The sequence below is a fragment of the Botrytis deweyae genome (genome assembly GCF_014898535.1).
Source record: "Botrytis deweyae strain B1 chromosome Unknown BDEW_022, whole genome shotgun sequence".
Lineage (NCBI taxonomy): Eukaryota > Fungi > Ascomycota > Leotiomycetes > Helotiales > Sclerotiniaceae > Botrytis > Botrytis deweyae.
The window spans coordinates 305,247-319,438 of record NW_024066229.1 but is presented as its reverse complement, the minus strand read 5'-3'; the positions used below and the strand labels follow the sequence as shown (position 1 = coordinate 319,438).

The 14,192-nt window shown below is 42.2% G+C and overlaps 5 protein-coding genes across 5 annotated transcripts; 3 read left to right on the top strand and 2 right to left on the bottom strand.

Moving 5' to 3' along the window:
• Positions 1-1,363: 1,363 nt before the first annotated feature.
• On the bottom strand, positions 1,364-3,362 carry EAE98_008463 (uncharacterized protein; the record flags this gene model as incomplete). Its single annotated transcript, XM_038956086.1, has 7 exons — positions 1,364-1,816; positions 1,872-1,991; positions 2,037-2,242; positions 2,320-2,804; positions 2,863-2,976; positions 3,035-3,105; positions 3,162-3,362. 7 exons carry the CDS (start codon positions 3,360-3,362, stop codon positions 1,364-1,366), a joined length of 1,650 nt encoding a protein of 549 aa, XP_038807545.1.
• Positions 3,363-3,825: 463 nt separating this feature from the next.
• On the top strand, positions 3,826-4,518 carry EAE98_008462 (uncharacterized protein; the record flags this gene model as incomplete). Its single annotated transcript, XM_038956085.1, has 1 exon — positions 3,826-4,518. The coding sequence occupies one exon, from the start codon at positions 3,826-3,828 to the stop codon at positions 4,516-4,518; it is 693 nt and encodes a 230-aa protein (XP_038807544.1).
• Positions 4,519-5,224: 706 nt separating this feature from the next.
• On the top strand, positions 5,225-6,560 carry EAE98_008461 (uncharacterized protein; the record flags this gene model as incomplete). The annotated part of the gene is made up of 5 exons (XM_038956084.1): positions 5,225-5,383; positions 5,464-5,568; positions 5,620-5,847; positions 5,904-6,046; positions 6,128-6,560. 5 exons carry the CDS (start codon positions 5,225-5,227, stop codon positions 6,558-6,560), a joined length of 1,068 nt encoding a protein of 355 aa, XP_038807543.1.
• Positions 6,561-9,414: 2,854 nt separating this feature from the next.
• Positions 9,415-10,641, top strand: EAE98_008460 (uncharacterized protein; the record flags this gene model as incomplete). The annotated part of the gene is made up of 3 exons (XM_038956083.1): positions 9,415-9,577; positions 9,702-9,997; positions 10,108-10,641. The coding sequence occupies 3 exons, from the start codon at positions 9,415-9,417 to the stop codon at positions 10,639-10,641; spliced, it is 993 nt and encodes a 330-aa protein (XP_038807542.1).
• A 511-nt stretch (positions 10,642-11,152) lies between these two features.
• On the bottom strand, positions 11,153-14,002 carry EAE98_008459 (uncharacterized protein; the record flags this gene model as incomplete). Its single annotated transcript, XM_038956082.1, has 2 exons — positions 11,153-13,761; positions 13,825-14,002. The coding sequence occupies 2 exons, from the start codon at positions 14,000-14,002 to the stop codon at positions 11,153-11,155; spliced, it is 2,787 nt and encodes a 928-aa protein (XP_038807541.1).
• Positions 14,003-14,192: the final 190 nt, after the last annotated feature.

Here is a 14,192-nt window from a genome sequence, read left to right as displayed (position 1 = left end):
ATGGGTTAGTAATTTAATTCCCGCATAAACTACAAGACTTACAACATCGTCAGATATTGTAGCTGAATTCGCTGAACGACCCGTATCTCGCGTCCTTGAAGCAATATCGGCACCGATCTCGCTACAGTATAGTCACAGCTACGAGGGTGGACGATGAACGCACGACGACGGGGAGCCATTATTCTCATATTTTTTAAAGTTGGAGCAGACGCATAAGGAGAAGAGCGTACAGCTGATGGTCTGAAAGCAATAGTTTAGTCGCAAGTCGGTGTTATTAGTCGCTCATATCCCATCGCTTCTATCTTCTAAAACCAGTTCGTTAAGATTTCCAAGAGGTTCAAATAAGATCTGAGCACATTTTCTGAAGGAAATGTGGCGAAGCAAGCGTTGGAATACAGGGCGAGAAGCGATAGTGTTGAAGGGGAGTTAGGGTTGAGAACTTACGTTCGGACTGGACAAACCTATCCGGGATTGATAAATGAGGTATGTTTAATTTTCTTTGTGATTAATCCATATTGCTAAGCCATTCTGCAATTCTATCTCAATGCTTTATTAGTCTATAACTCCGAAATATCTCCTAAAGCTTAACAAGAACAAGAACATCCCAAACATCCAACCGACCAAAGAAATCTTTAGCAAGGTATTTATTTACTGAGGACCCCGAATGTTCTCGGGAAAACGGAAGTCGATCATCTGTATTCCAACAAACCACTATAAATCCACGCATTCAAAGCTACTATATCAGACAGTTTAGGCGAATGTGAGATAATCTCAATACTACCATCCTCATTAAGGAATGAGTCGAATCTCCTGAAGTGGAGAGATAATAAGCCTCAACCAATAAATATCGTCAGAAATATGCGGGATACGGGCTAAGGGGCCGGACCGTACCGACCTGTTGGTACATTATATAGCCTGTCATTGGGCTTGCCGGGGTGTGATAGATGAGAAATACGCTAGAGACACCGCAGTACTAGTTTATAACGCACATAGTTGTGGGTCTTATCGTTTGCCAGGGAAGTTTTTTGGACTTACCAGGGCATTGCTGCTATCAGTTGCGTTTTTCATACGAGTTGATCGGTAGTTACACTCGCCTGAAACGTTGTCTTTTGTTGGGCTCTCTGCATCGGATTTCATTTTAATGCCCAATTCCAATCTGTGTATATGGACACATTTGCTGGCAGTATTACAATCATGTGAAAATTAGGGATCTGAATCAGAGATAGGTGGTGGTCTTTTTTGATACAGAGGGTCAAAAGAGGGCAGAAATAATTTCTTCGTTCTAGTTCTGATCATTTTATAAGACTAAACTACGATTTGATTTGATGAAAACATGAGTAGTTAAACTAGCTTTTGTGTTTCATCACTTTACTCTGACAAAATGACCCTCAAACTCCCATATAGGACCTACATAGACTTTCCGTCCATGCAACAGCCAGAAAATCATACTAAAGATAACGGCCCCGCCAAAAATTAAACAGCTCCAATTCATATTCGCCGCGTCCACCTTCGAGAAAGCAGGCCAGAACGAGAAAAACAATGCGATAATAGTGTAGATTATAGCTACAACAGTAATGGGTACACCTAGCTTCTTGAGTCGGAAAGGAGCCCATAGCATTTCGGACGCTGGTGTTTTTAATCTTTTTGCTAGCATCACACTGGCGGCTAGCAAGAAAGATGACTGGTACGCGGCCAAAACAACAGAATAGAATGCTCCAAATGCGGTGTATGAGCCGACACTTATTAGTGCTAGTAGTACGTTGATTATAAGTGTTCCTATGATTGCGTTGATTGGTAGTCGGGTTTTGGGATTAACCTATGCTTGTCATTAGCTTGAGTTTGTAAGAACCCAGAGACACGGTGTTTTTTGCCTTCACAAGGAGATGAGAGAATGGCAGTCCATTCTCTCTTGAAAAAGCCCATAAAGTTCGAGATGCTGTGGCCAAGACACTGCTGACGGAAAAAACGTTTACTCCGGTAATCACAATTATCTGCCCGGGTTAGAAAAGTACGCTCAGGCATGAATCATTGCTTACCAGTGCATTGGCTCCTTTTCTTGACCCTAATGCAGTCTGAAATATCTCCATGAAAGGAAAACCAGTGTTTGACTGAGTAGCGGCGACGATATCTTGGATACCAAACAATACTGCTATCATCATAGAAAAACCCAGGATGCCATTGAACAAGGTTGAGAACCAAATGCTGAAAGGTATGACTCTCGATGCCTGGTTGATTTCTTCGGCTATAAAGGATGAGCCTTTAGCCTGATTCTTGGTCCTGACCTAAGTTTATTCGATAGAAAATGAAACATAAGCATACCAATGTGATCAGCGCCATCATTTCCTACAAAGGAACTGACAGATGTAATCCATCCAACAAAAAACGAAAGACCCATGCTATCCCATCCACCCAGGTTTTGAAAAGTGGTAAAGACCTTATCAGCGGGTGTGTGAGGCGATAAATAAACTATAGGAATGAGCACTCCAATGAATCCCAAGATATACAGAATAAGCATCATAGCTTCGATACGCGGTAGAAGACGACCCAGATAAGTATTGATGAAAACACCAAAGAGAGCGATGGCATAGAAAAGCAGAGTCGCTTGCCACAATTTCGGATCATAGTCTGGATAGTTGAGAATCAGGAGACCTTGGATCAACGAAGCGACAGTATAGCATGTTTCTGCAACAAAGGCTTGCCAACAAATAACAGTAAGCCATCCTGCCAAGTAGCTAAGAAACTTCTTGCACCAAGGGGGAGACAAAATGGCAACCCAATTAAAAGGCCCACCAGCGAGAGGAATCCTATATCTAGTTAGTAATATATCCTTGATTATATCAAGATTGTGAATGTTTGACTCACATTGACGCCATCTCAGCCATAACCAATGCTTGAAGCATAGCTCCGGACCATGCCGCTAGAAATCCGTAGATTAATCCAGCAGGGCCGCCATTTTGTAAACCGAATTGAAGAGTACTTCATATGATTACTCAGTTAGCACTTCTGAGTTAGAGAGTCATATTGAGGCTCTTACAATAAAACAACTTCCCATGTCAACATCAAACCACAAGTTAAGCCCACGGAAGACAGAGATTTAAATCTTCGCTAAAAATTTATGTGGTCAATAATATATAGTAACGCTTAGCCGAGTAAGATCTTACCTTGAGCTGTTGCTTTTTTCCAAATACAGCCAGAGTTGCCTCATCTTGGACTTTACTTGCGTAGTCTTTCTCCGATAACTTCCCTCGCTCTGTCAGGTTCATATCTCCATTTTCTTGGTCAAGATTAACTCCGGAAGAAGTGGTGACTTGAACTTCTTGCACAACACCAGGCTTAGCTTCATCAAGCGCGTAGGAAGACATTTTTCGTTCAGTGTCACAGAATGCCGCTTCAAAGAAAGAGAAAGTAAATCAGAGTTAGATAAAGAAGAGGGTATCGTTCAATAACGGATGCGTTTTTTTCCACAAGCCATGCCATGTTCCATCATGGATTTGTGTAATCAGACGAACCATTGAGCCTAGATTGCTTGACCCACTAATCGAATACAAGAACGGCGAGTTGCATTTCATGCGTTACATTCTACTTGTCATAATTTAAAGCCCTTGCTCCGGACCTGCGGGAAAGCGGAGACCTAAATGCAACATCAACCGGGGATATGATAGCGTCTCAACGCTGTAACCGAGAGCAGATCATGGCTTGTAATGACAGACGTATTTATCCATATACTGCATGGCGAGACTGGATTACTAAAAGCTGGGTTCATTCTATTGCCCAGACAATAAAGTGATCTTAACTCATTTCAAAAATCCATCATCAATTAATGAAATGGCACCTATCAACCCAGCAGCCGATTTCTATGACAACTTAGGAATTAGATACGAGAAGAGTTTCGGACATGATGAAGGCCTCATAGCATTCATTACCGAGAGTCTGAGTCTTCTTCCTGCGAGCTCTGATACGACGGTCCTTGATATCGGCAGTGGAACCGGGGTTCCAACATCCAGCCTCGTTGTGAGCAGTGGTCGCAAATTATATGGGATTGACTTTTCTCCCGTCATGATCGAATTGAGCAAGCGACAAGTCCCTGGGGGAACTTTCCAGCTGACTAACATGCTTGACTTCTCCCCTGAATCACCGTCTCACTTTCAAGACGCCTTTGCGATATTCTCCCTGTTTCATTTTTCGCGTGAGGAAATGGATGTGGCGGCTGAAAGGATGTCGGGATGGATTGCTCCCGGGGGCTACATTTTTATCGGGACCATGGTAGCTGAGGACTTTCCAACAGAGCCACATATGTTTGACGAGGATGGAGAATGTGCAAGAGGTATCGAGCATACATTCATGGGAAAGCGAATTGGGAACCTTCTTTACACCAGAAAGGGTTGGGAGAACTTGTTGCGAAAGGTTGGGTTCGAGGTGGTGAAGACCGAAATGGTACCTTTTCAGGCGCCTGCAGATGCACAATGTGATATTGAGCCGCATTATTACATTACCGCACGCAAGAACTCTGACGGATAAGCGTTCACCACGTGTGTAACTTCAAGCTCCAACAAGAGTCTGGACAAGTCGAGCGTACCTCCCCGATAGAATATAGATCGGTAGGAATTTACACCACGCATTCCGAAATTAGAATGATTAGCATTGATCCATGTCACAATTAACTTGGTACTTCGGCATCACGTATTCGAATAGGGTCAATTTATCCAGAGACAAAAAGAAGAAAATAAATTAGATCTTGATTTGCTCATTGGCCAATATTCAATATGCTCGTATCAACCAAGAGTCGAAAGTACAAGTGTGATATTGTTCACCTCCTGTGTTTATAGATTTGTGAAAATTACATTTCTAAAGTGTTGTTGGATTTAACAATCGGATGTTGACTTTCGCGGATTCGGTAAAGAATATGAAGTGAGGCACAGCACATATTTGAATCCCCTTGCAGTTCAACTTCTAATTTCATACGTATTCATATCCCACACAGCTGGTTCTTATCTCGAACTATTTGAGCAATGATAATCTGCGACCTAAAGGAAATGGATGTTGACTGCAAGATCTAGGAGCAATCATATTCTCAGGCAGTAGGGTAATACATATATTGAATACAAGCCTTGAGTTTTCTTGTGCTTTTGCAGCAGCATGTCAATTACATCACATGAACTTTCTGAGCCTTCATATACCAATAATACAAATTTGACGCCGACGAGTGGCTACTTATCCGAGCAAGATGGCTGTAGTAACAGCCGATAATTATGGGCCACTTCTGAATGTCGCTATGTGGATTGTATTGGTACCCATGATTATTATGGCATTGACCAAAATCTATACCAAATACGACACTCTTCGCAAAATCCAGATGGATGATTATTTGGGTCTCATTGCTATGGTATGTAGGTCCAGTGCGTTCCCATTCTGGACTCCATACGTGATTCCCTATCTTGAGCTTACAATTATCCGTAATATTAGTTGTCCTCAGTCGGTCAATTCATATGCACATCGGAACAAATTGCTCATGGACTTGGGCAAAAACAAGATAATATCCTTCAGAGTGAGCTAAATCGCTTCTATATAGTGAGATATCTGCGATAAGGCCAAATTCTGACAAACACTAAGAACTTATAGGCTCAATATGCTGGTAACATTATGTATATCTCAGCAATCTTTCTCGCCAAGATATCAAATCTTTACTTCTTCGTTTGTCTCACTAGAGAAGGAAGCAAGAAACGACGATTGATTCATAGAAGCATTGTCTGGATTGGAATATGGAGCTTGATCAGTATAGTTGTGATCGCTCTGCAATGCCAGCTCCCAGATCCTTGGGTGTTTGAGTCGGGGAAATGTCTCAATGTTGTAAGATACTCCAAGTCTTCGAGTTCTGTATCCTAACCTCAGTTGCTGTTCCACAGAGAGCCTTTTGGACTATCAACGCGGTAGTGGATTCGTTGACCCAGGTGTTCGTTGGTCTGCTTCCTGTGTATATTCTGAATGTTCTGAAAATGGAGGATTCCAAGAAAAGACTGACAATACTTTTATTCTCGCCGAACCTTTTGTAAGACTTATCTTTTGTAACCGTTGGCCCGTTTGTATTCTGTATCAGAGGATGTGTGACTAATTCAATCATCAATGATAGGACCTTACCCCTTCTTACTCTTCGCATAATCTATCTTTATAACACCATCGATTCTACAAATTATACTTGGGATTCATTTAACTTGGCTTTAATAACAAACCTGCACTCTTCCTTCACAATTATATTGTCCTGTGTACCCTTCTCCAAATCCATCATCGACAGCCTCGTCGTCGCACCGCATATCATAACGGACACCACAAGTGGGGCCCTCTCAAGTGATCGGCTAAAAGGTGCAGGAAGGGGAAACAGATCTTACATTCGAGGTTCTTCACGCTTCTTAAGTGGAGGTGCAACCAGGACAGCTACAATCGTAACTGTTACTGGAGGTGAATCACAAGAATTGAACGAGTATATCAGCCGTGCCGAGAGCCAAGAACGAATGATCTCAGGGTCAACAAGCCCAGCTACAAGCAAAGCTGAATGGCACTCATAAATAAAACCGATGATATTTCTTGTCCCTCTGGTACTTTCAAAGCAACATGTGACTAATGACACAGGCCATCGACAAGAGGCTTTCAACCAAAGCAAGATGAAATGGCCCTCAATAACAGCCCTTTCCGATAGCAGTTTTCGTTATGTCGATGGTATTTCTCGCTTCACAAGATGCAACCTTCGTCTGGCACTAAATAGACGCGACATGACCACGATCAATCAAATCAGAAACTTCTCATCCCGATCGCCGCTCTCTTCTTCAGCAAGAAACCCCACTCGAAGAAGAAGACACTAACCTCCCCGCTACACTCACCACACCCAAAAATTATCGCCTCGGCTAAAAATTTGAGTGAAGAAAAATTCGCAACATCAACAAAAATTGCAAAAAATCACCAAAAAAGAAATTTGAACATGAGATTCTAGGAATTCTGTGTGAATGAACTCTCTGACGGGGAGTCGAACCCCGGTCTCCTTAGCACTTTCGGGGTTCCGAAGGGAACTCCCGCAAGCGAACCCTCGCGGAACGCGAGGTTCGCTGAAGGGAGTTGCCTGAGGAGCCGCGAAAGTGCTTACTAAGTGTAAAGTCATGTGCAACCGTGCATCAAATCAAATCATGATTAGTCATCACTAGATTGATGACACACAACATTCTCGATGGGAAGACATCTCAAAAACTCTTTTCCAACGAACAAGAATGATAAAGCACAGAATCATATCAAAAACCAACATTGAATCAACATCGTCAAACATTAATCAACTACATCACCCCCAGAATCATAATCCCACAATCTCATTAACTTACCATCGCGATTTTCATCGCTTCACCTTCCAAATTGAAACATTTTTTCTGCACAGAGCCTTCAATTTTGAGTTATTCTGTTTGAAGTCCCAAAGCCGTATGCTGAAAACACCATTTACCAGAAGAGTCAGTCCATAGGTAAAGTAGTTATATTATCAAAACTCTGGTATTGCTAAACATTATTTACCCACAGCCTGATTACACTTGATAACGTTCGAGGTGCGCAGCATCGCATATGCGCACATCAAGAATTATCACCTCTCTCCTCCCCTCGTGGTTCTTTCCACGTCGCACATCAAGGCTGCGTCTTTGCTCTTTATTTCCCGACCCCCACAATCGTCCTCCTCGCTCCCAGATGAATGATTCCAATCAGCCGCGGCAAACCCGTTATATATAGTGTTCGACCTCGTATGCCACTCACTGCGCCATCCTCTCGGATTACAGGCTCGAAATATCAAAATACACTTCCCATAACACAACAGCATATAAGAAGCCGAACACTCGTTGATAAACAGTCTACACTCATCGCCATGATCATTTACAATACCGCAGTCGAACCATCTTCCACAACGACCGAAGACTCGTCGAAGCACACCCGTCGCAATACGCAATACCGCTTACACATCAGCCAAGGAACATTTCTTCTCATCATCGTCATATGAAATACAAGGGAGATGAATAAAACATATGAAGCATAATCTGTGAGATGTTCATAGAACGCACGCATTCAGGGGACGTAGGGAGAAGCACAGAAGTTGATAGCTAGACGTTCTCAACATCAAATCCGTCTCAGTACATTACAGGAAGGTTACATATTCATTTCTGCAGAAGTGCTGCGTGTTTACTCTCACCCATAGGACTAGGAACCTTCTATTTTTAAGGAAATCTTAGAGAGAGAGAGAAGCATGTTACTATTGCTACTTTCATAACAAAAATATCATATCTAAGTCCTTGATACAGTTTTCTCTTCCATTTTCTCTTCCATTTTCTCTTCCATTTTCTCTTCCATTTTCTCTTCCATTTTCTCTTCCATTTTCTCTTCCATTTTCTCTTCCATTTTCTCTTCCATTTTCTCTTCCATTTTCTCTTCCATTTTCTCTTCCATTTTCTCTTCCATACCAGCAAGCGATAGTGAAAGTGCTTGGCTATATAGTTCTGACTGCAGAAGATATCATGATAATATGATGGGTTGACTATCTGTATTGATTGACAGGTCATTCAAACGGCCATCGCTATTCTCAGAATTTCTTATTTAATGTATTTTATTAATACAATGTTATTCCTTTATTACTATTCCAATTATTTGGATATATCAATCAATCAGTTGCATATTTTGCAAAGTATTACTTCGTTCTTTGGTGTAGAATGTATGGGAACATTACAAATCTAGGTAATTTGTTAGCGAATTCGATTTTAAAAGGGGTCGACCTGTTGAAACCTACCGGCTGCAAGATTATGTTCTTTTCCATACAAATTATATGCGGGAATACACGACCTTCCAGACGTTGGAATTTCCTTGCCGTGTTCACCAAATAGCACCTTGCCCTTTCTGACATCCTTCGGACATCTATTTGCATTTTCAAGTATTGAAATATAGAACAAGTCTTCTTAATTGAATCACCATTTCTATGAACTCAATCATCAAAGTTTCTGAATTTCGATATATAGAGAGACTTCCGGGCTTCTGAAGGTTCTCAAATGGTAAACCTCGCTGTCGCCAATATGCTTTGGCCCAGATATGCAACAAAACTTTGAAATTACAATATACTCTAGCTTAGATATGCAACAAAACTTTTGAAGTAACAATTAGCTTCTATTTTCCCCTCTTTTCATATACAATAATTCACTTTATCTTACACTTTATCTTGAGAAGTTCTTTTCTCTTTTTCTCTTCTTTACAACCTTTCAAAATATACAATCTCCTTTCAAATACTCAGCTCGATATCCATCCATCCTTTACTCATTAGTTATCAAGGTGAGATGAAAGCCATACCATGGTTCAAACATGGTTCAATCGTATTTCGCAAGATACATTACTAAGATGGTGTTTTTTTAGATGGCGCAGCCACCTTTACCAATCCCTGATCTTAACGGGGCGGCGCAAGCAATTGTAGCCATACTCGCGGCCCTAATTCAACCGCATCCAATGCAAAACCAACCTCCTGGTGGACAGAACGATCCGGCTCAAGCCGAAAACGATCGACTTGATAATCTCAGATGTAAGTGTATTCTTTTATATGATTGATTTGACTTTTTGATAAATAATCAATATACTTATTAAAACTATAGAAATGATTAATCCTCCGAACGAAGTCGTTCCAAATCGGCAGGATCAGATCCTAGTTGGGATCAATGCACACCGAGGTCTATTACCAGCAGACTATCAAAGACTGAACGTAGCACAGATTATTGGTACCCAAAATCAGCTTACTCAAGGCGATCGGGATCAATTAATGGACTTACTTCTCAAACAATTTTCTGAGCACCACGGCATAGACGAGATACCAGATAACGATTGGAAAGAGAAGTGGTATAAGTCTCTCTTCAATGGAAATTGGAACAGTACAATCAAACCGACTAGACCCCAGCTCTTGAGGAGACAGGGCGTTGAGTCTGCCATTGTTGCAGGAACTCTCCGTGTATGTATCTCGCCCGCTCTGATACCACGGTTCGACCACGGCTCAGAACCATGGTTCTGAACCATGGTTCAAGACCATGATTCCAAATAGCTAATATAACACTGATCTAGGTGGACTGTCCCCCGCCTTCCACGAGTACGAAACGAAGTCGAGCCGAATATGAAGAACAGGAGATTGAGGCGCCAATTGACGAGAATGTTGCTCCTATTCCTATTCATCGACGTCGTGGCGCTACGGTTCTTATGCGCGTTAACGCAAGTCTGTTGACCATTAGAATCATGTTTCTGGATAGCAAATCCCGTCTTATTCCGGAAAGTTGTGTTATTCTAAAGGCACCTATTGAGAATGTTATTGCTGAAGCAATGGTTCATTTCGATACAAACGAACAGACTCGGATTTCTCTATTTAATCGCCAATTCTTATATTATCAGGCCAGATGCAGATTACATCATTGGTTGCATGTTGGCCGGAGACATGAGAATGTTCCCAACGAGACTGCTTTTGTTCTACAAAAGCCGAAGAACATTCTATTATTTCAGCAGCGATTGGCCGCTGAGCTCCACAATCGCTTGGGAGAGATTGTGCAGAATGGACGAGGTTTGGCGGATGAATTTGGCGAAGGGGAAATTAATAACGCGAGATGACAAGGTTCCTATTATTATTATTATTTTCTATATTTTTTTTTTTTTCATTTTTCCTTTCATTTACATTTTTCCTTTCATTTACATCATTCCTTTTTTTAATCTCTATTTGTCGTTTTTACTCATTTTTACTTTTTTATCTTTCCTATCTTTTATTATTATTTTACATTTCCACGAGGGTTTTATTAACATACGAGCGCTGCATAAAAGGGGGTTTTCATAGCGACGAATCATTAGTTAGTTAAATATTTGCTTATGTATAAGGTTTACCGGTTTTCCTTATACTACCTCTTTCGGAGGTACCAAATGGGTAACGCTTCATCCGGGGAAAAAATGCAATCAAGATAATTGTTCTTGGCATAAAGTATTCGCCTGATTGTGATTATGCAGCTATGTTGTGATAAGAAGCTATATACAAAGCAAAGCCTAGTGATGCCATTAAATCTTAGTTTGAACCATGGTTCGTCCATGGTTGTACCATGCTCATTCTTTAATCTTCAGCGTACTCCTCCTCCTACTCCTGCTTTTTAAACCAATGCCCCAACTCGTGATCATTCGGTCCTCGTTGCATTAGTGGATTCCTAGCCTGGCTTGCAGACCATGCATCATGATCAACTTTGGGAGCGTTTAGTAAAGCTCTTGGAATATGGCCCATTTGGGAATCTGTAGTAAGTTTTGGGATTTCTATTGGTCCCCCAAAGAGGACAGGTACTCCATTTTTTGTTTCGAGCACTCTCGGGTCTTTAAGTACTGTATAGCCTGATTCTGCTTCTGGTCTCAAAACACCAATGTCCGCCTTTTTCTTATGAGACTTTTTGACCGGTTTGTTCTCCATGTCAGACTTCCTCTTCTTGGAATCTGGTTCATCCCCAAAAAAATCTGGTTCTAACCAGCCGTCTCTACGGATGGCTCTTGCATGAGTATCATTAATGCTGGATCTTGCAGCTGCAATGATATGTAATTTGAGCGCATGATGATCGGCATAAACAAAGTCTTTCTTTGGGCACTCCTCATAGTTACATTTCACTTTCTTTCCTTCAGGGGGATAAATTGCTTTGATTGTGCGGATCCATTGCCAATTTCCGCTGTGAAACAAGCCAGTCTGATGTTTGGATAGTTTTGATTGTGATGCCCATAATTTTCCCTTTTCTTCTTCGCTTGTAGTAGGATCGGTTTCACACAAACGACATGTAGAACCTCTTTCGGTTCTGCTCCCAACCTGCGCGGTAATGGTTGGTGCTTCAGTATCCAACAGCCACTCGAGGAATACTTTCACAGTCAAAGAATATGTGATTCCTGACACTTTCTCTTTTGGTGACTCATCGATGCTCACGGTAGCAGAAATTATCCCCTCGCTATTTGAAGTCCGTCGCACATTTCCTGGGACAACCGTGGTTGAACCGTGGCCATCCTCGCATAATTCGTTTTCTTCATCTGGAAATGCCAGACCCAGGGCATCACCAACATCGTTATATGTATCCTCGACATTCATATCAATATCCTCATCTTCTATGTCTTCCGTAATAGTAATATCGCGTGCTCGCGTAAGGAGCTCCGTATATAGTGCTGAGTTTTTTCTCAAATCTTTGACGCGCTCTTGATATTCAGTCAAAGTGATTGCTGTCTTCTCAGTTCTTTGTTGCTCACGCATAGATAGACGACCCCGGTATCTCGCATTCTTAGCGGCGCGCTTTTTCTCGGCAGAGTTTTCTGCTAGTTGATATGCTCTGTCCTGTGCCACAATCGCTTGCAAAAAGTTCTTTTCTTCAGCCGGTGTCCAAGAATATTGAATTCGGTATAAGACAGGATGTGACGAGTCTTGAATACGTCTTTGCTTTTCCCCATGTACAATAGCTGATACATCAACATTGATGGTTGGGTCATCGTAGTGGTCTTCGAAGGTAACTGAATCTGGCCTGTGGGCAAGAAGCGCCCTAACGGTGCTTCGTTCAACTGTCTGATCCAAAACCGTGGCAAAACCACGGCGCCAAGCATACATTGTGACAGATTCCGGGTAACCAGCTGCTATAGCTCTACGTTTAAAGAATGCACTGATGCCATCTGTAGAGGCGGGGCGCCCACTTGGATCTAGTCCTCTGCCGCCAGGGAGTCCAGCAATGAACACCGGGCTGTCCAAAAACTCTGGTCTGATGGCGATGGTCAAGAATTCTTTTTCTGCTGGGGGATACAACAGTTGATCGATGGATTCTATATCAATGATGCCCCTTCTCATCATAATACCCAGTGCTCTCAAAGCTGGCGACAGAGCAATGTTTTCGGGGTTTTGTATGTGGTCTACTGTCATTCGTAAAACAGGGTGTTCTGCTCCTGTACTCGCATCTTCCTCACGATTCGTTTTTAAAAACGGGAAGGTGATTACCATATTGAATTTTCCCGCATACGATATACGCGTCTCGTCATCAGCACGTTCCAACTCTAATATTGAATTAGCTTTGATGGTACAGAAACCGTGGTACAACCATGGTACGAAGGCTCGTCTCCTACCGTCGAGTGTTTTGAAAGCCCTGGTTATAACAATGTCTCGCCATCTCAAGAATTGACCCTTCCTGGTAGAAAGCTCGCCAAGTGAACATGGCCTGATACCACAACAGCACCCTAAGCACCAGGCAAGTTCATGCTGTTCACTTAGTTCTCGGGAAATAGAATTAAAGGACTCCCAGTCCAATAATTGTTTTAACTCGTAACGGCCGAAGAACACTTTAGTACAATTTTCAGCCCCCCAGATCCGCCCCTTCCAAAGAGTTTTCGCTGCAAGGTGAATTCCTTTTGTGATTTCTCTATTGAATCTCCGTGTAAAAAGAGGTTCCTTACGCTTCTCCAGTATCCATTTCTCTAAATGTGTTCTACGCTGAGTTGCTCCACTGAGTTTTGGGCGGGTATCCGTTAACTTTCTGGGCACAGCTTTCTTCATCCACATTTGAATATAAAAAATGATGTCGTGTAGCAAAGTCTCGGGGTCTTCATTGAAAAGAATCTCGTCGAACTTTGGATCGTTTGTATCAATAATGGATAACTTCCTTCCCATCATTCGATATCGAAAGATCATATCTCTCTTGAATTCTTGCAAGACTCTATCTTCTTTCGCTATAGTGCTTGGCGCACCTACAAGAAAAACCACGGTTAGACCACGGCTGACTAGGTACTAATTGCTCTAAAGGTACACACCTAATCGATGCGTTGATGCTGCAAGAGTCAAATTATTGATCATCTCATACTCTGCCTCCTCCTCTGCGGTGAAATCCCGGATCACATAGTTGCCTCTTTCGTCTGCCCACACTCCATCGATCCGCTGATTAATGCGAAGTGGTGGTAGAGAGTCCGGTTTTGGTACTATCAATGGCATTGTGACAATTAAAGGATTCAGGGAAACTGGACGTCACTGAGGTATCAGGGGGTTTTGAGAGGGTGGTGAAGGGAGAGGGTAGAGGGGAAACATGGAGAACCAAAATCTGGGGTTAACAGCTGTCGGCGCCCACCCCCCAAACCCCGTTCCTTCCCCAATTGGGGACTGGCAAATTGAGAGCGTGATTAGA